Source organism: Pygocentrus nattereri, chromosome 1 (assembly GCF_015220715.1).
Source record: "Pygocentrus nattereri isolate fPygNat1 chromosome 1, fPygNat1.pri, whole genome shotgun sequence".
Classification (NCBI taxonomy): domain Eukaryota; kingdom Metazoa; phylum Chordata; class Actinopteri; order Characiformes; family Serrasalmidae; genus Pygocentrus; species Pygocentrus nattereri.
The window spans coordinates 52,687,081-52,708,075 of record NC_051211.1 but is presented as its reverse complement, the minus strand read 5'-3'; the positions used below and the strand labels follow the sequence as shown (position 1 = coordinate 52,708,075).

General features: G+C 41.5%; 1 protein-coding gene across 4 annotated transcripts in view; it reads left to right on the top strand.

Annotated features, from left to right (window-relative positions):
- atp2b1a (ATPase plasma membrane Ca2+ transporting 1a) overlaps positions 1 to 20,995 on the top strand; it is a 71,683-nt gene that overhangs the window by 9,343 nt on the left and 41,345 nt on the right. For 2 of the 4 annotated variants that reach the window (XM_017711303.2, XM_017711305.2), the window contains exon 2: positions 16,523 to 16,983. In XM_017711303.2, coding sequence (XP_017566792.1) covers positions 16,791 to 16,983 — 193 coding nt within the window. In that variant the 5' untranslated portion in view covers positions 16,523 to 16,790. Of the gene's footprint in view, positions 1 to 16,522; positions 16,984 to 20,995 lie in introns of those variants that run through there. The other 2 variants (XM_037532248.1, XM_037532168.1) reach the window with 2 other exon arrangements.

Genomic DNA, 20,995 nt, shown 5'->3' with positions numbered 1-20,995 from the left:
AGAGAATGAATGAAGAGTATTTCAGGTCCATACTAATGCACAGATTTCAAGGTATAGGTGTTCCAACCCATGGTAATGCCCAATGCCAGCTCATGAGTGTTCCCAGCCAAATGCTAGTTTAGTTCATTGTATTGTCCAACTCAGGTTTTTCCAAGTTATAGAGTATTTTGGAAAACCAAGTATACAATTAAACTAAAAACATGGGAAGCTTATTGTTGTCAGAACAAAACCTCCTCTCTCCATTTTCTCCCATCTCCGTTTTTCAGTCCTTGGCATAATTTGAAAATACCTGTTTTCTTTTACATTGTGGCTGAAGTTCATGATGAATGGACCAAAAGAAACCAAAATTACTAAAGAAAATTACTCAGAAAAATGTCAAAAGGTCCATTGACTTGCATTAAAAGTAAAATATGTTGTTCAGTTCTCCTGTAACGTTACCATTTTTGGATGTACAAGGTTTTGTTCCGACAACAGCGTTAATCGCAAACCAGCTCGGTTTGGACAAAGAACCGCAGAGCTCTTCAGACCAGGTGCGAACGTCTATAAACCTGTATCGGAAAATGATCGTTGAAAGCCGTACATCTCTAGGTCTCTTCCGAGGGTCTCATTTATAGTCTTTCCAGTGAGAGACAGTAAATGAAACCTTGATGAATTGAAGCAAGTTATAAGATATCGATGCTGTCGGAACAAAACCTTGTATCTCCATTTTTGGCGTAATTTGAAAGCATCTGTTAACTCTTTACATTGTTTGTCAGTTTTATGATGAATGGCCTAAAATCAATGACTCAAAATGACATGGGGAAAAATTCTGGTTCCATTGACTTACATTGAAAGTGAAGTATTTTTTTTTCCTTCTCCTATAAAGTTACTATTTTGGAGATGCAAGCTTTTCTTCCGACAGCCAGTTGTCAGATTCACTGTTGATATATTTTATGCTCTTATGGCTTGAATTTCAGTGTTGGCTTTTTGGATACATGCTGTATGAAGGGCTATAAGGCAGGTTTTTGTTTGTCAGACCTGAGTAGTGTATAATTAGACACCTGTAACATAAAATAATGAAACTAATCTTGACCACGGGATTGAAAATCATATCCAACCCCTAGACATTTGATGGAAAGGCAGGAATGTATGTGTGTAGTTGTACTGCTTTATGTAAAAGGCCACTGAGCTTTTTGCCAAAATAATCTGAGATGATGTAACCGTCTATGTCCTATTATGGAAAACTACTTTTTATAAGTTTAGATGGACCGTTAACTGCAGGCAACTGTAGCTTTTGTGAAATAATTTGAAGCGCTTGATTGGCTGCTTGACACCTTGCAGACTGACTTAGTTGCATTGCTTATATTAGAGATTATGTAATTGACCAAATCAAATGAACACATTTTGCACAATGGTGGTGACTTTAGACAGCTTGCCTGGCTTGAAGAGGAGATAGTCCACCCAAATTTTAATTCATACCAATCTTTAGGGATCCCCCGTCTGCGTCTTGATATTGAAGAGGCCTGCTGATCGATTGTAATCGGGCGGGTGAGTGGAGGTTGCTCATGCTTTATGCATGTAAATCGAAATAAATGTCATTAGTTTCTACATTCGTGGTCCAGCACCAGTGTTCCTGTTTAACATGCAGAAGACCCAGGTTTTATTCTGTGTTTTAAAACTTGGAATTAAAGTGTTTTATTCAGTAGTTCATTCAAATCCATGATGTGCTCCTGGTTTGTTCTGCACATGTTGCTGCAAAGAATTGCACAGTAGGCTAATAATTCCAGGGGCTGTTCTGGACAAATAAAATCTAGTTGTGTGACCATTTAAACTGGCTGATTTGTCAAGATGCCATCTGCTTTGCATACGCAGAGTATCAGATCAGTATCAGATGCCTTCAGACTTCCTTCCGCTTATGCAATCCACTTTTAGCGTATCTGACAAATAGATTAGTAATGTCTAGTGAGTTGTCTGCTGTCTAGTGCTGGTAGACCTACACATTTCTCTTCTTTTCATTGTTTGTACATATTTCTTCTATTTATTTGTTTTTCTGTTGATGCATAATAGAAATTGTTATTAAGCCTATATCATTGTACCTTCTCCATATTATGTCCACTTGCTTTTGAATATTTCCCACTTTAATTACTGAAATTTCAATGAAGTGGTCTTGGAAGATATTCTACTTTAGCCTATTCGAGTGATGGAGTAGATTATCTACAGCACTGTGAGAAAGTTTTAGGCGTCTAAACAAAGTTTTAACCAGTTTAGCTCAGCAGTGAGTTTATCACAATATACATTAGAATACAGTCGTATTCATAATTCAGATAAACAGAAAAACAATAAAAAGTAACAAGAATTTCTCGGGTCCATATTTTTCCTTGACACCTTCACAGCCGCCACAGAGACTCGTTAATATCATCAATTACATCATGAGCTCAATTTACTGAGCACTGATTGGTCAAACCAGGAGCTGCTTTATAACTACATATAATACTGGGTGCACACTATTCATTAATATTACTATAATTTTTGATTATTTAAATATTGGCACTTTTCTCAGCAAATAAACACAAACTGCACAAATAAATAGATTTTGAAAATGTGTCTTGGGTGCCTCAGACTTTCTCACAGTACTGTAAATATTTTTACAGACAGGTTGCAGGTTTTTTTCTCAGAGCCGTTACTGCCTCTGAACGCCGTTTTAGACGACAGGGTCGTCTGGGATTCTCTAGAAAACTCAAAGATTATGAAGCTGATTTTTGGAGACTGTAGCAAAATGGTCAGAGGTCAACAACTGATCAACCATGAATAGGCTATTCATTTTCATCCTGATGATAAAACACTGCGAATCAAAATTCATGCCTAATAAGTTGTTTAACTGTGGGCTGGACCAGGTTGCACCAGGTATGCCGAGGTTTAGGCTTAAGCTTGTGCATAAAGTCTTAATGGAGTCATTAGTTACACTGGTTAGTTTCAAACTATCCTTTTACTAAATTTAGTTGCACCACAAACCCGTAAATCATGTCTCAGCTAGTAGCAAATAACTGATGCCTACGTCGCTCTAACATGATAACATGGTCAGAACCAATCGGTAAACCTGCTGCCATGGAAACGCAGCAACAGTTGGCTCTGACGTTTCAATAGAAATGATATCCAGCGTAGGAGAGAACGGAGAGTACAGGTTAAACCGAATTAAAGAATTACCCACAGCCGCTGTCTGTTTATTCTTCAATATTTCGTTGAGAACCAAATACGCAGCCTTTTATACGCCGGTTTCTGGATGAACGGCACAACAGTAGATCGGTTTGGCCGTTTGGGCTGCGGAGTCTCACTGAGCTAAGGCTGTAGGTGTTTAGCTTCATGCCTGGAGTTAAAACCAGGCTGATGATTAGAGCTGTGAGGAAAATCACAGCGTATAGCGTTTAGAGTTTTTATCTTGGTCATGTTTTTGGACTTTTTTGTGCTTTCTACATGGTTTGTGATGAACTTGCACTTGCTTAGGTGGGTGTAGATATTTTGCAACTACTAAGCTCAACGTTAAAACTAGTTTGTGGTGCAACCCATCGTGATTTAGTAATGCATTACCCTGAACTTGGTAAACACTCACGTTAGAACTGGCCTACGTTTGAACTTGCGCACAGCTGATGCAACCGGCCACTGCAGCCGGCCACTGGTCCCGGCTATGAACATTATTTGGCATGCAAAAGTTTTCCACCTCCACTTAAAAAGCCGTGTTTTGGAAACAACAACTTTATGTTCCGCGTCCATGACAAGCTGCCGTTCATTGAGCACATTTGAAACTGAACGTTCAGAGCAAAAGTAACCTGTAGAAAGACGGCTTCACCGACAACACTGCACAGAGCAGAGAGTGCAGAGTAACGTTTGAGCATGTTTGGTGGTTAATTAGATGCAGGAAAGATAAACTTGGATTCCTAATGTGCTCATTTTTATTCAGAGACATTCACACAAGCACAAAACACCAATCAATACCTTAAAATAGATCTCCCCCAACGTTTTGTAGCAGGCAGTATCATTTGCTTATTGCTGAAATCTGGCTGTGCTCCTTTCTCATTGTGTGTCTACCAAAATGCAAGCTTTTTTCTTGAAACCTTCACCTAACAGAAGATCTTGATCTTTAGGATGTGCTCAAACACACATTCCCTAGATAAGGATCTTTTGTCAAGAGGATGTTTTCAAACAAGGAGTTTCCATTCCTACCATTTGGGTAGAGTCAGTTGGTAGTAATGTCCATTAATTGTAGACGGGGACGTGTAAAGACGTAGTAGATACTGTGTTTTTTTTTTTTTTTTTTTTTTTTTTTTTTTTTTTTTTTTTTTTTTTTTCCTTTTCACTTTTAAGCACTTTAATATTGTTACAATATCAGATTTTTTTTTTCTTCTGTACCGTTATAGCATTTTCAGCTATTCTTCTTTTTCTCTTATAGTTTCAGTCGTAGTAGGATGTGAAATGCATGGAAAGCATAAAATGACAGAGAAAATGTGTTTATATATTCTAAGCTTTATTCTAAGTGAACAAAATGTCTGTTCTCCATGATGCATTGTTTCATCTTCATGACCACATTGGCTAGGCAGATTTTTGCCAATCTATTTGAGTACATTCCAATTATAGTTTCAGACTGAGGTGTTTCTGCTCACTCTAATCAACAATCTGATGGAAAACCTCTGTTTACACGCTCACTACTAGTAATCCGATCCCAAATGACACGCATGCGTAGAGAACCACGTTACCGTGACAACGAGCATCATATGAGTCCAGTCAGAGTGAGATGAGCAGCAGTGAGCAGTACTTGTGTTTTTAATGACTTTAAAATGACGTCAGACTCAGGAAAACATCCTTCACATGTTCTTATTACAGAAGGCTGAGAGGAAGACGTCGTGCTCTGAGACACAAGCTGGACGTCAGTCCCACCACCGTCTTTTAAAGTGAATGTAATCAGATACAGGCGTTTACACGGATGTTATTATTCTGTAGGGGCAGTCGTGGGCTGGAGCTTAGGGAACCAGCCTTGTGACCGGAAAGTTGCGGTTTGATCCCCAGAGCCGACAGCACATGACTGAGGTGTCCTTCAGCAAGACACCTAACCACCAACTGCTCCCCGGGCGCTGCAGATTGGGCTGCCCACCGCTCCGGGCAAGTGTGCTCACTGCCCCCTAGTGTGTGTGTGCTCACTAGAGTGTATGTGGTGTTTCACTTCACGGATGGGTTAAAAATGCGGAGGTGAATTTTTCCCATTGTGGGACTAATGAGGGTCACTTAATCTTAATTAATCTTATTTAACAGATTATTTATAGGATTACCCACCTCGTTCAATCAGATATAAATTCCGAACAGCCTCAATCTGACTAGTCTATTCCAACTGAAGGTGAACACATTCTGACTGAGGTGTACACACTGTTGTGATTGACCTATTAGTCAAATTATTAACGGATTATTAGGTTGCATGTAAACGTGGCCGCTGTCACTGTTTTGCACAATGTCTCAATGCATTGTTACACCATAGCGTCTCCTTTGTTCAACTATAAGTTAGACTAATGTTCCTACTCAGTAAACCGAACTGAAACTCGTGTAAATTGGCTTCTCTTAGCTACCCTCAGCATCACAGCTCAACAGGACAGTAGCCTGAAAGCAAGCAAGCGAAAGCTTGGGAAGTGGGGGCCACATATCTTTTCATGTGTATTTTTAAACTTGGAAGGAATTCTTCGGGTGAATAGCAGTGCAAGGAGCCTGATGTGTGTTCAGCAGTGTGGGGCAGCTGGTTTACCCCAGTGGACGTCCACATTTGGTGACCTAAAACAGGGGTGAACCTTTTATCAATAAAACCTGCATCATCATAAGAATTAAGGAATGAATCAATAAATATTCAATCGTTTTGTGGGTCTTCTATTCAGAGCCATGAGCTCTCAGGGAACCCTTAGCGTGATTGAAGGGTTCTTTGTGTTATGAAAGAGTTTGTGAGGTTGATATTCAATGTTCTGTATATGTTCCTATATAGAACGTTTTTGAAAAGGGCTTCTTCTGTATAAATCCTTCCAGAAAAAACCTTTCATGATGCAACGACACCTTTGATCAAAGGGTTCTTCTATTGTAAGAGGCTTGGCATCATAACAATAGTAGAACCCTTTTGGTGCTACATTGAACCCTTATCAGAAAGGTTCTATACAGAACCAGCTCCAGCACATTCACCATCAAGCTGTAAAACCCTTTCATGATGCGAAGAACCTTTTATTCAAAGTGTTTTTCTATTGAAACAAGCTTGGCATCGTAATGATAGTAGAACCCTTTTTGGTGTTATATAGAACCCTTTTTCCAAAAGGTTCTATATAGAACCAAACACACCATACACGTTATCCATCAGTCCGAAGAATGCTTTAATTTCGCAAAGAACCCTTTAATCATGCAAAGGGCTCTGAGTGTTCGTGGTTTGTTTAAAGAACCATTTACTAAAGAACCCGTGAAGAACCATCATTTTTAAGTGTGTAGAAGAAGCTGTTAGTTTTGTGTCATTTTTCCTCTTAATTTAAGGCTCTGCACGTCAAACACGAAAGGGACTGCGTATTTGAATCGTAGTTCATCGCTGCTTCTGTCGTTCACATCATCCAACAACTTTGTCCTGCATCACTTTTGACGTGATGGAGATGTCGTGTCTGGTGAGTCTTGGTCTGTATCCCTGTTTCCAGATCTATGCGCCGTTTGTCCAGACGAGCTGACATTGATGAGAGTTATTTTAGTCTCCCACACTGAGCATTATCTCCTTGTGACTTCCTGCATGTGCGAGAATTGGGACAGAGAAAGTGACGAGGAAATTGCGTGATATTTTAACCCTTAAGAAGCAGGTTAAGAGGTACCGAGCTGAACGACAAGTAGTGATGATGTACTGTACCGTGCTGTGAGAGACTAGGCTTTGTTGCTAAAAGGGTCCCAGACTACATTTACTGAGGAGGTAATATTTCTAAAATATAATGTGACTTTACACAAGGTCAAGATACTAACTATGCCCTCTTGCAGGTGGTCAGTGGTCTTTAAGTGATATTCTCAGCCAAGCGTAGTAAGATGTAATGTTAAAGATCAAAGACGATGTCCTTGTGTACACACAAGTGTGGACCATATAGATAGGCAAGCATGATAATATTGGAATCATGCCAGTATTGGGAGTTGATCTACATTGGACGGATGTTTAGATTTGTCCAGTATTTCAAGCTAGAATTTGGTGGTGTATTTGTTCTCCTCCTAAAAAGCAGGACACTGGACTGATTTGGTTTGTAGACTTTAGAATTAGAATTGTTTATGTAGTGGCATCAGAATTGGCAGGTTTGTACTTGAACAATATTGGGTATCTGCATTGACCCACAATATCAGTGCAGCTCTACAAACAAATTAATAATTTGGAAGATGAATGTTGGTGTTTTTGATACGCATACGTTGTGCCAGTGAGTTAAAGAACTGAAAAGTGGCCACCATTTAAGAAATGCCATCTTGACATTTTGCCTGATTAAGTCTTGACATGCACTGTATGGACAAAAGTATTGGGACACGCCTTTTGATCGTTCAGTTCATCATCACTGAAGGTGTATACAATCAAGCACCTAGCCACGCAGTCTGCCTTTACAAACATTAGTGAAAAATGGGTCGCTCTAAAGAGCTCCCTGGATTTGAGCGTGCTACTGTAATCTGACGCCACTATTGTGACAAGTTAGTTTGCGAAATTTCTTCCCTCTTAGATTTTAAATGGTGAACTGTGAGTGGTATTGCTGGGAAGTGGAAGCGTTTAGGAACCACAGCAACTCAGCCATGAAGTGTCAGACCAGGTAAAATTACAGACCAGGACGATGAGTGCTGAGGCTCATGGTGCATAAAAGTCCCCGACGCTCTGCTGCCTCAATAACTGCAGAGTTCCAAACCTCCTCTGGCATTAAAATCGGTACAAAAGCGTGCGCTGGGAGCTTCATGGCATGGGTTTCCATGGTGAGCATCTGCATGCAAGCCTTACATCACCAAGCACAATGCCAAGCATCAGAGTGGTATAAAGCACCGCCACTGGACTCCGGAGCAGAGGAGACGCGTTCTCTGGAGTGATGAATTGCGCTTCTCTTTCCGTCAGTCTGATGGACGAGTCTGGGTTTGGGGAATGCCAGGAGAACATTGCCTGCCTGACTGCACTGTGCCAGCTGTAAAGTTTGTTGGAGGAGGGATGATGCCATATGGGGTTGTTTTTCAGGGGTTGGCCTAGAACCCTTAGTTCCAGTGAAAGGAAATCTTAATGCTTCAGCACCAAGACATTTTGGACAGTTTTGGGCTTCCCACTTTGAGTGAACAGTTTGAGGAAGAACCTTTTCTGTTCCTGCACGACTGAGACCCAGCGCACAAAGCAATGTCCGTAAAAGGCCTGGCTGGGTGAGTTTGGTGTGGAAGAACTTGACTGGCCCTCACAGAGCCCAGACCTCAACCCCATCAAACACCTTTGGGATGAACTAGAATGGAGACTGTGAGCCAGGCCCTCTCATCCAACATCATTGTCTGACCTCACAAATGCTCTTCTAAACAAATTCCCACAGACACTCTCCAAAATCTTGTAGAAAGCTTCCCAGAAGAGTGGAAGCTGTTAGAGCTGCAGAGGGGAGACCAGCTCCATATGAATGCCTATGGATTTAGAATGGGGTTCATAAAAGCTCCTCTAGGTAAAATGTAGGTGTCCCAATACATAGTGTGGTGTCCACGTAGTGCCTGTAGACATAAATTATTTTTAAAAAAAAGCTTAATTTGGTATATATTCAGCTGAATATCTCATGTTTACTTGGTAACCTGTAAGGACGTTTGTTCTGCGCAGGGGAACCGTGTGAAGAGCGTGCGCATGTGGAACAAAATGGCACACTTGAGGATCTAAAAATGTGGAAGTGCCTCACCTGTTTGATGAAGTGGCCCTTATAACACCAAACTGTGTAGCACAATCAAGTCAGGCACCTCTGCTTTAGGTTATACCTTTCACGTAGACATGGCCTGACCCACTTCAGCTGTGACCAGGGTGGGGGATGGAGAGGGTGCAGTCTGGGGGCTGCTAAAAATACATCACTGCCTGCGGCTCCAGTGTAGAGGGATCCCTGGAATTGCTGTCCTTGACATGCATACTGTTGGCACCTACGGTAGGGAGTCCAATTGCCAGTCTAGACCGAGAGGGCTTTCCTTAGGTTTTCTTGGACGAGTTCTTCTGAATCTTGAACATTAGAGGCACAGTGAGGTGTGAAGGAACAACATGGGTGGGTGCATATGTGGAATTGGGTTTTTTACCTGTAGAGACGGCACCAGTGCGACGCCAGGGGTTTCCAACATCCCGTCCAGCATATCGGCCTGAGTGCGATACCTGGTATCAGGCTGATATGCTGGTTGGGATACCGGAGAGAGCAAAAAATAAATAAATCATGAATCCAGTCCAACAGCGTATCGGATCTGTCCTGAAATAGCACTCGCTCTCTCTGCGTGATGTGATGTCAGCCGTGTATTCCTTCCTGTGGAGAAGCACAGCGATCGAGTTGTTTAGTTCTCCTTTTAAGTGAAGTCTCCAATTAAAAATGGCTCATTTTTAAAGTAGGGGCGTAACGATTATTCTAGTTAGTCAGCTAAAATCGACGACCAAATTAGTTGGCAACTAATTTAATGATGCCATGTTAGCTGCCATCAGTGGAGTTGGAACAGAGAAGCAAGTAACTACTATTCACGCCGACCCTGTTCGCTTTCCACATAACATTTGCATAAACATTGCGTCATCGTCTTAACGTCAAATCCAGCAAACAGGAGAACGTTTGCTAACGGTTGCCACCGCTCTGGAGGTAGTTCTGTGCAAACACCCAGGGCAGCTGGACTCAAGGTTACAGCTGAAATGAAACGTTTACACAAAATCAGTCAAATTTAACCGTTCATAGAGGTGTTCGGCACAGACGTTCCCATCCACTTCATCAGAGCACATCTTCTCTGCAGCAAGGAATATCTGCTCTCGGAGGAGAGCAAGACTCACAGGACTGCGTGGAGATGCTGACCTTCCTCCTGTGATTGGAGAATAGAGCTGCAGCAAAGTGTAGACAGACGGCAGAATGCGCAAAGACCAGACTGCAGTTTAAATTGAACATTTATTATTATTTGCTTGATTACACTAAATCAGTTTTCGCTTATACAGGGTGATCAAAAAGATTCTTCTGATTCAAAATGATTTATTCCACTTGTAAATCATTCCAGATCAATGCAGTGAACTGTAAACGGTTTAAATAAGCGTAAAGTTTATTATGTAACTGTACAAGGTCTCAGTCTGAACCTCCTCCAGCTGTACGGACGACATCAACACCACAGTCAAATTCATCCCATACTCAGTTGAGCATGCTGGGCGTCGCTGCACTCCCGGCTCTTTCAGTGCGATTTTGGAGATGGTCCAGTGTTGTGGAACCTAAGGACGAACGCTCTGAGCTGTTGGAGGTTCACTGCCCACGAGTGAATGACGTGAATGACTGATTCACTCTTATTGAAGTGGATACCGCAGAACACTTTCTGCTCAGGGGTCTCCTCTCCTCTCCTCTCATACTGAGGGGGGCCGTCCTCCACTGACGCTCAGAAACTCTATGACCCCTCTTTCAATTGGGTTGTGATTGGTTCCTCGGCGCCTCACGGTTGTAAAAATACGCCGCTTTGAAACCGGATGAATCTTTTTGAATCACCCTGTATTTTACTGCTGCTGCTTTGCACATATTTTACATTTTTATTATTGTTTTGACAGGAAAAAGATATTGGAGTTTTATTTTTCTTTCATATTAGCAGGAAAGTTCATTAAAACGGTGAATTGTTAAGCAAGTTTTCTTTATTGTCTTTATTTTTGGTTAGCAAGAACATAAAACCACCTCAAGCTAAAATTTAAAAGCTGATAGCTACATAAGTTATTAGGTAATTCGACGATTCATAATCCAAATAAACGATTATTTGTTTCAATAATCAATAGATTATTGTAATGCATTACATTACATGCTCAGTGCATTAGGATCTCGTTTAGATGTGTTAAGGCGTGGCCACACATTATTCTTTATTTGTATATTATGTCACCAACAGGGTTCTGTTCTGCCACATGATGAACTGTGGGGTTCTACCGCATTCGCACTTTTGGGTTCTACTCGAGTCATTATCAGCTTCTCGGTTTACCAGCTTAATTGTGTCTTTGATATTTAGAGTCTGTACATTACAATAACGCATAATGCATTATCGTTTAACTTGCTTATTATTGTGTACACTAATCAACACTAGTGACTCCTTCACCGTCTCGGCAGCCACACATTGCACACGTGTCTGTTTACACCAGCTTTAACGTCACCAGTCCAGATCTGCTTCGTAGCCCAGTAGAAGGGGGTTGAGATTGAGTCTGCCGTCGCTCTCCCACACCATCCCAGCTGTTAGCTTGGCGTTCCAGTCACAATGATTTTCCACTGTTGTGACATGTGACCAGCTCTGCAACCCGAACCTGCCGCTGTGTAGCAAATGTTGGCACTTGCTGGTCAAACTGATGGCTGGAAGCAGGAGATGTTGTGTCAGGGTGGAGGGGGCACGGCGCTCTGCAGGGGCAAGGCGTGAGTGTTTAACTTGCTCGGTTTTCTTTGAAAGTTTGTGGCAGATATTCCTGAAAAGATTTTAGGTGGTGAAGTGCCACCGCAGTGCCCCAGTTTTCATGTTCACCTCCTGAGGTGACTCTTCCAGGTGACGGCTCACACGGTGAGCGCAGAGAAATCAGTCCTGTTCTGCCACACGATGAACTGTGGGGTTCTACCGCAATCGCTTGCAATTTTGGGTTCTACTTGAGTCATTTATCAGCTTCTCTGTTTACCAGCTTTATTGTCTTTTGTTATTTAGAGTCTGTACATTTTAGCCACTGTTTATTGGCTTATTTTAACCTAAAATGTGGCCTGTGCAAAAGTTATGGCATGTTTAACGTCACCCTGCTGGTGACATGCCGTGTAAATAAAAAAATAATGTGTGGCCACGCCTTAAGGCATGGGAACGAGATCCTTATGCATGGCAACAGCTTAGTAAAGTGTGGGAATGAGAATTAAGTCGCGGCCATGAGATCATGCCTTACTCAAACACGGCCACGCGTTAGGATCTCATTCCCATGCCTTACTAAGTCGTGGCCATGAGTTATTTTGGTTTCTACACTAGCAGTGCTCTGTACCAGTGTGTTAAAGATAAGATGATCCTTTATTAGTGTCACAACGGGGAAATTCTCAGTGTTACAGCAGCAAAGAGACAACAAGGCACTCAAGAAAAAGAGAAGTTGCAAGAAGAGATACAAGTAATTAACTTTAAGCACTTAACAAGGTTTTTTACTGTTTTTGTTACTATACAGACTATATATCGCTGCTGTCGGAAGAAAACCTTGTATTTTTGTATTTTGTATTTTTTCAGTTTTTGACATAATTTGAAAGCATCTGTTACTCTTTACATTGTTTGTAAATTTTGTGATGAGAGGCCTAAAAGAAATTCCCCAAAATGACATGGGGAAAAATTCTGGTTCCATTGACTTACATTGAAAGTCAAGTATGTTTTTTTCCTTCTCCTGGAAAGTTACTATTTTGGAGATACAAGGTTTTTTTCCGACAGCAGCGATATACAACACTAAACGTGAAAATTAAGATAAACAATAGAAACTCTATCCTTCTCAAAAAAATTACAATATAAAGGATTATAAATAAATAGAAGCTAAAATATTTACACTGTGATATGAAAAAAAGATATTTGACCCAAATTAAACTGTTAAATAGAGATTGTGCACTAAAACTTACGGACGAATGTCTTTAGGTTTGTTCCCTGTAGAGGATGCATGAACTTATTTTCACTTGGAAAATCAACAGAGTTTGACAGGGGGCGTTCGAACGTTTGACCTCCAACTGTTTGTGTATACTGTGTACATTGCGTGGTCACTTTTCCTGTGGATGAATTTAAAGGACGTCCTGTGTGCAGAGTAACATGGTGACAGTGCTTTAAGCTTCATTTGTAGCAGAAGGAGTTTAGAGGAGCGGAGACGGTGGATATTGCATCCAACAGCTTTTCAGAGATGACCATTTATTGGTCAAGGTCAAGAGGTCAAGAGGCTTTTATTGTCATTCCATCTTTGTACGAGTACACAGTGGAGCGAGATTCCGTTCCTCCAGGAACATCGCGGTGCAACGTGGAATAAAACGGTACAAAGTGCGAACGTGCAGACGTAAGCGTGCCAAAATTTAAATGAGGAACAAAGCAGTGAATACGATAAATAAAACGGACACTAGACACAGTAAACGGACAGGACAGTGCAGCTGGACACGAGGCAGTGGAATAAGGTGCGAAGATTATTTAACATGCTGTGATCTGTGAGTCACGCAGTCAGATAACGAACGCAAGCGCAGCAGTTACTGAGGTAGTACTTGAGTAAACACAGGGTAAACACAGTTTTAGATTGTGCAAGTAGAGCATCAAAAGGTGTGTGTGTGTGTGTGTGTGTGTGTGTGAGTGAGAGAGACAGAGACTGAGTTTAAAAACCACTTTAGGAACAGACCCGTCAGCCAGCGAACTGTTGCCACAGAGAGTAGAAATCTAAAGGTGTTTGGAAAGATAAATTTGCATTTTTTTTTTGTTGTTATTAAATGTCAGAAGCATCCAGGGAGCCTGTGAGTCAGCATTACTTCTGATATTAGTACGTGAACTGCAAAGGCAACTTGTTGGTTGATGCTGTTTGCTGATTAGCTCTCTCAAAGACCTATTTGCTTTTCTGGTTTTCCCCCTTTCCTTCAGTGTGTAGCTTTGTATACACTACTGTGAGAAAGTCTGAGGCACCCATGACACATTTTCAAAATCTATTTATTTGTGTAGTTTGGTAGTTTGTGTTTATTTACTGAGAAAAGTGTCAATATTTAAATGAACAAAATGTATAGAATATTAATACACACACATTTTGTGTGTATTGTGTGTGTGTGTGTGTGTGTGTGTGTGTGTGTGTATGTATATATGTATGTATGTATGTGTGTGTGTGTGTGTGTGTGTGTGTGTGTGTGTGTGTATATATATATATATATATATATATATATATATATATATATATATATATATATATATATATATATATATATATATATATAATGTGTATGTATGTGTATATGTAGAGTAATTTTCTGGATGTGAGTGTGTTTGTTTCCCCATCTCCAAGTCTCTCCTTGAGGAAGCCCAGTATTATATGTAGTTAAAAAGCAGCTCCTGGTTTGACCAATCAGTGCTCAGTAAATTGAGCTCATGATGTAATTGATGATATTAACGAGTCTCTGTGGCGGCTGTGAAGGTGTCCAGGAAAAATATGGACCCAAGAAATTCTGGTTACTTTTTATTGTTTTTCTGTTTATCTGAATTATGAATATGACTTTATTCTAATGTATATTATAATAAACTCACTGCTGAGGTCAACTGTTTAAAACTTTGCTTAGACGCCTGAAACTTTCTCACAGTACTGTATTTGTAGATGGTCTGCAAGGTACAAAGCTCAAAGTACTTGCCAGAGAGAAAAACTTTGTCCAGCAGAAACCAACAACGCCTCGTTGGAATTTCAGCCCTTTTTCCTTTGTTACAAGATGACTCGGTCTCGTAACACAGTCCTTACTGCCTGCCCACCAGCAAGCTTGTCAGGCCCTGGCACAGTGCACAGCTGCTACTGGAGGATGAAGAGTGTGTTCGGTGTTGTATCGCGCTGACCAAACTTTCAGGATCAACTCTGGCTCAAACTGATACGGCAGAACCGACGGCATTCATATAATAGCCACAGCAGAGTGACCCATCACAGCATACTGGGCTCATCGGGAGGTGGCGCTTAAAGACACAGGAGCTCTAACAGGGCGTTGAAGACAGAGGGTGAATAGAGATGTACAGTATAATACAAATAATGTGTTTATGAAACATTGAGGCTGCAAATATTTTTGTAGTAGATTTGCTATTCGCCGAAGTTCAATAAGTTGATTCCCATTTGGTGTTGGTAATGTTGATGGTGTTGATGGTGTTGGTGTTGATGGTGTTGGTGTTGATGGTGTTGGTGTTGATGGTGTTGGTGTTGGTGTTGATGGTGTTGGTGTTGATGGTGTTGGTGTTGATGGTGTTGGTGTTGTTGGTAGTGTTGATGGTAGTGTTGATGGTAGTGTTGGTAATGTTGGTAGTGTTGATGGTGTTGATGGTGTTGGTGTTGATGGTAGTGTTGATGGTAGTGTTGGTAATGTTGGTGGTGGTAGTGTTGATGGTGTTGGTGGTGGTAGTGTTGATGTTGTTGGTGGTGGTAGTGTTGATGGTGCTGGTGGTGGTAGTGTTGTTGGTGGTGGTAGTGTTGATGGTAGTGTTGATGTTGATGGTGCTGGTGGTGGTAATGTTGTACTTATAGTAGTAATAGTTATTCCATACTAATATGGCCTCATGGGCTTATGTAGTCTTGCAGAGTCTGGCAGAATTCATGCAGCCAGCTTTTTATGGGCCATTATGTCTGATATTGAGTAATGATTAGAGTAGATACTAGTAATCATTATTAATGAACCTACAAAACAAAAGAACCATAAGATCAGCTGAATAAACTGAATTCACTCTCGACAGCAGACTGGGCAGCATCATTGGGAGAGTTCTGTGGCTAGGATTTTCTGAAGTAGCGTTGTGCTTCGGCCGCTAAACCGGAAAAGCTCTTGTGGTTGAACCAGCATCAGATGCTGCTGCAGTGAACAGTAGGGTGCAAAACGAGCCAGCTGGTACTGGAAGCTGTATGACTGTAATGTTTTCCACTTTCCAGCAGTGTCTGACTGTTGCAGGTAGTTTGACAAAAAGTAAGGTCTCTTTTTCAAAATTCCCGTTCCATCTTAAATGGTGCCACAGTGACATTCAAACATCTCTACATGTGCCAGAGTGTAATCGCTGCTTCAATTAGGTTTGAACAGAAAACAAAGCTACAGAACGAGAAGCCCTGTAGAAATCCAAACAACATTTAGCGCCATTATTGCTGAGTCTGTGGGGCCAGTTTTTCAAAACAATATTGACTCTTTTAGCAGAATAAAATTATAATTGTACTGTGATCCATACCATACATTTTTGGCTATACTGCCCACAACTAATCTGCCTACTTTTTGACTGTCAAATTAATTTGTGCCCACAAATGATTTGTGGTTTTGTATGTTTTGGTTTTTACATGTGGCACCTGGCATTACCCAACGGCGCAGCATTTTGCCGTGGCACAGCGCTTGGGAAACGCTGCTTAGGATGGCCAGCTTGTTCCCACGCTGCTCCTCAAATAAATGCTGATATCTGTTCCCTGCGAAAGCGCGTAGTGTGTCACGTTGAACCTCAGCCAGTGACCTGGGGTTCCTGCCTTCTATTTTTAAACCTAATGGAATCGCGCTAAACTTCAGGTGTTCGGTGTTTAATTTCATAACACCACCACTTGGTGTCGTGTGTCATATATAATATATAACTAACCTCATATTTTTCTTTCTGTCTCCCTCGTTTTCAGCCCCCCCAGACCTGTATGGCCAGTGTTCTGAGGATCTGTGAGGCTCCTGTCAGCATGAACGAATAAGCTTACGCTGCAAGCTGAGGGAAATGGCTTTTGAATTGTCCCAGTCCTGCCACCTACAGTTGGTCCTCCTCCTCCTCCACCTCCTCCTCTGAAGGACGTCAGCTGTTTATGGGAACTACTGGCTTTGCTCTCCTGAGGATTTAGCTCTCCTTTTGGGACGCCATTTTTCCATCGTCGCAGAAGTGCTGTGCAACTGGGCGACATGGCTAACAACTCATACAGTGGGGTGAAGAACTCCGTGGCAGAGCCCAATCATGAGGGAGACTTCGGCTGCTCGCTCAAAGAGCTGCGCTCTCTCATGGAACTGCGGGGGGCTGAGGGAATACACAAAATCCAGGAATGTTACGGGGATGTTAACGGAATCTGCAGCCGATTAAAATCATCACCTATAGATGGTATATGTCCTCTCCTTCTTCTCTTATTTTAGACAGAAGTTTATCCTTTTTAGACAAGTGCCTGAAAAGAAAGTGGCTAGTCAAATCCATCATTTCTGAAAGGGTTTTATTCAGTCAGTAAATCAGTAACGCCAGCAGAGACCTTCACGCGGTGAGTATTGGCTGTGGAGCCTTTGCTCAAGGGATCGATTCGAGTACCATCACCATAAAAATGAACCCAGTCCTCTCCGGAAAGGTCATTGTTAGGGTTTCATTTCATATTTTGTCAAATTCAATGAAAAGAAAATCAATATACAGTTTAGAAAGTGTCCGTTTGAAACACCACCTTTATAGCATGTTCCATTAGAATTCATAGTATTCGATTATTTGCATTTACAACCCAGCAAGTGGTTAAAAACCAGACAGAATAGATCAGAATGACCACGATAAAGACGTTTCAGATGCAGCCTCCAGAAAACGCTTGGCTACATTAGTGGACTGGGTCCGTATAGTTTGCACATCTCCAGAGTTCAGAACGTTCCAGTTTGTGATATTTTATAAAAACTAACTGCCAAAGTTCTTAATTAATAAACTCATAGATAAATATTAAGCTCAAATCAGCCTCTTATACACCAGCTTCTCATTCTAATTTTCTGTTCCACCTTAAATGGTGCTGGAGTTACGTTTAAGGCGCTTCTGTGTGTGTGTGTGTGTGTGTGTGTGTATGTATGTATATGTGTATGTGTGTGTAATATATATATATATATATATATATATATATATATATATATATATATATATATATATATATATATGAAGCCAACGTCAGCTTACTTTAATAAATACATCAGTTCACCTCAGGAAGCGATTTGAAGTGAGAAACTAACTTTTTCCTCAAGATATTTAACAGCAGTTAATGAGCAGCACAGCGAAGCTACAATCAGCCATTGGAGCTGTTGATTGAGCTCTGATGGCTGATTAACGTCACGTCCCAAACCACACACTTCCGTACTTCACCTACTACACTAATGAGTGCACATCTAATGGCATATGAGGGTTTTTTGTGTACTGTTGCTACTTTTGCAGTTTGGAACGTGAAAACAGTGCGACAGGGACGCTCAGCTGTTTAGATTATAGCTGTTGTTTGTCATCATTGCAACATCCAATTAAGTGGAATCTAGTCTGTACACTCAAATACGCTCATTAACCTGCTTTAAAATTTTAAACGGGTTTAAAAACGTGTTTTACTGCTTTTGCTGGATCAGTTATGGCTTTATTAACTCATTACAAACCAACACAGCACTGCTGAATGAACTTCAAGGTGCCGTCCAAACGGTGGCAGTGCGATTGTGATGTTCACTGAATACGATCAGTGGTCACACACAACAGCTAGTGAATGCAGAGAAGAACTGTACCGAGCACTGACCAAATCGAGCAGTCGCGATTACGCGAAAGGCACGAGATGCAGTGTTTCAGCCTCATGCCTGCGACCGCAGCAGGTCAGTGCTGGTATCTCAGTGCAGTGTGATATTGCTGACCATACCACAGGTCATTGATTTTTTTGGTATTAGATTTGGAGACAATTTTCGCACAAACTAACCCTGAAAAAAATTATTGCATGTTTTCTTTACAAGTCTTTCCCCTCCACAAGGTAAAAAAGCAGTGCTGCACATACAGGCTGCTAAATTAAGTGTGGCAATGCAAAACCTTCAGGATGTCTACACTGTAAATGCTGAGTCTTCTCATCAAGGCAAAACAAACGACGCATCAGCTAACAGCTTCAGAGAGCTTGCTGCACACTTTACATGTGTGTAACGTGTCTAAAGCCATAGCAGAAGCTCACAGCAGGTGGTACTACTAACTGAAACGTCCAGCAGGCCAGCGATGTCTTTGTAAAATGACAGAACGGGTCACACAGTTCACTTTTCTCCACTGTGTGTGTTTGTTCCTCCTCATTTTTTTTGTCTTATTTACGCACATTTTTACAAAAGGTGACGGCAGCATTAAAGGTAGAACATCAACCCAATGCAGCGCGTCAAGAAAGAAACGGAGCGTTTCCAGAATCAGCTGGTGTAGACAGCTTTGTTGATTATAACTCTTTTTGGCAGGTTTAGTTTAAAGCCAGTTTGTTGTTAGACGGAGTGATCAAATGACACTTACTGTCACATCACATTCACACAGGTGGAAAGTGAGTGAAGATCTTAGGTGTGTAGCCCCCTTATAGAATTTAAATACAAAAAATATATAAATATCTAAGAAGAAAAAGCAATATACACTCACAGGCCACTTTATTAGGTACTAGTAAAAGATTGGACCCCCTTTTGCCTTCAGAACTGGTTATTTAGCCATATTTAGTGGTAATTTACCTGTAATTGGAGTTCCAACCCGAGTGTGGGGATGGTGAAGCAAAATGTCTATAAGCTGAATCACAGTAAAGGGAAGAAATGGGTGATCAGCTTCAGTTAGCAGGCGCTTTCTGATAAGTTGACGCATCAATTGTGGACGCTCTGTAGCCAGCCAGAGGCTCATCACATGGCCACTCTCCCATATAGCTTATATTGGCAGCGGGGTAACTGGTATTGGAGAACTTGTATAAAGTAATTCTCAAAAATATGCACCTTTTTATTTTTTTAACCATCTCAAGACTCACAGTTTGAGAAACACAAGTTTGTAGCGTAGTTTTAAGGTTTAACACCCACTTGCAGTGGTGCACAAATCATGTACTGGAGTTAAAGTCGAGACACCCACGGTGAAATATCACTCCAGGAAAAGTAGAAGTTCCTCCCTTTAGACCTCCAACTTGAGTAAAAGTGCTAAAGTATTTACCTTCAAACGTACTTAAGCATAAAGACATCTGAACATGAATTCTACTTTTATAGGCCGCCTGACAGCCCTAGTTAGCGTTAGGGTGTGGACTCATGGGATAGCTGCACAGACGTTGCTTTAATTTTATTATTATTTATTCAAATAGCAGAACAACGAACACCATTTGAGGACAGCATGGTGTCAGGCTTCCAGAGCTTAATGTAGGATCAGTGTGTGTTCGTCTGTCTCCCTCCGTTTCTCCATCCCTACGATGAAAAGTGCAAAGTCAGCATTCAGTGACGAGCCAGTGCGCAGTAGCTCCAGCGGTTTATTCACAGACGTTGCTTAATCGCAGGCCTGACCTTGGTTGAACTTTTTTTGTGGGGGAGGGATTTTTCAGTTTGATCCTAGATTAAAACCCCACCGCGTCCACAGGAGCTCGCTGCAGGCTGCCAGAGGCGTAGCTCTACCGCACACTGATCAATGCTTCTGTCCCGCTTTCAGAAATGGAGCGTTTTTATTTACTGCGTCCACCTGCTTTGAAGTCTCTAATGAGCAGATATTGATGATTAGGGTTAGGTTTACAGATTTGGCCTGTCACGATTATGAAATAATCTCTCGATCACCGTTATCCAAGCTGACCGCAGTTATTTTCCATGAGTGTTCGCTCTCGTGATTTTATGATTACAGCACAACAAGCAGATTGTGAGTCAGGGGTGTTGTCATTTGTTGGGCTGAAGCAAATACATGTAAATGAAGATTAAGTGACCCTTATTAGTCCCACAACGGGGAAATTCCACCTCCGCATTTAACCCATCCGTGAAGTGAAACACCACATACACACTAGTGAACACACACACTAGGGGGCACACTTGCCCAGAGCGGTGGGCAGCCCTATCCATGGCATTGGGGGTTAGGTGTCTTGCTCATGGACACCTCAGTCATTGTCAGTTGTCGGTGCTGGGGATCAAACTGGCAACCTTCCGGTCACAGGGGCAGCTCCCTACCCTCCAGCCCACAACTGCCCCCCAGTATGTGTGTAACTCTGTTAGGTTAGTCGCTTGAATACAACAGATCTGCAAGGAAAATGACTAATGATGGATTACAAACTCCTACTGTTTCAGAATTAATTAAAAATCCCTGTCGATTTTTTTTCTCTATTGATATTAAAGAGGAGAGAGACTGCTGTGCGCAAATGAACGTTATAAAAGAAAGCTGCACGTTCTAA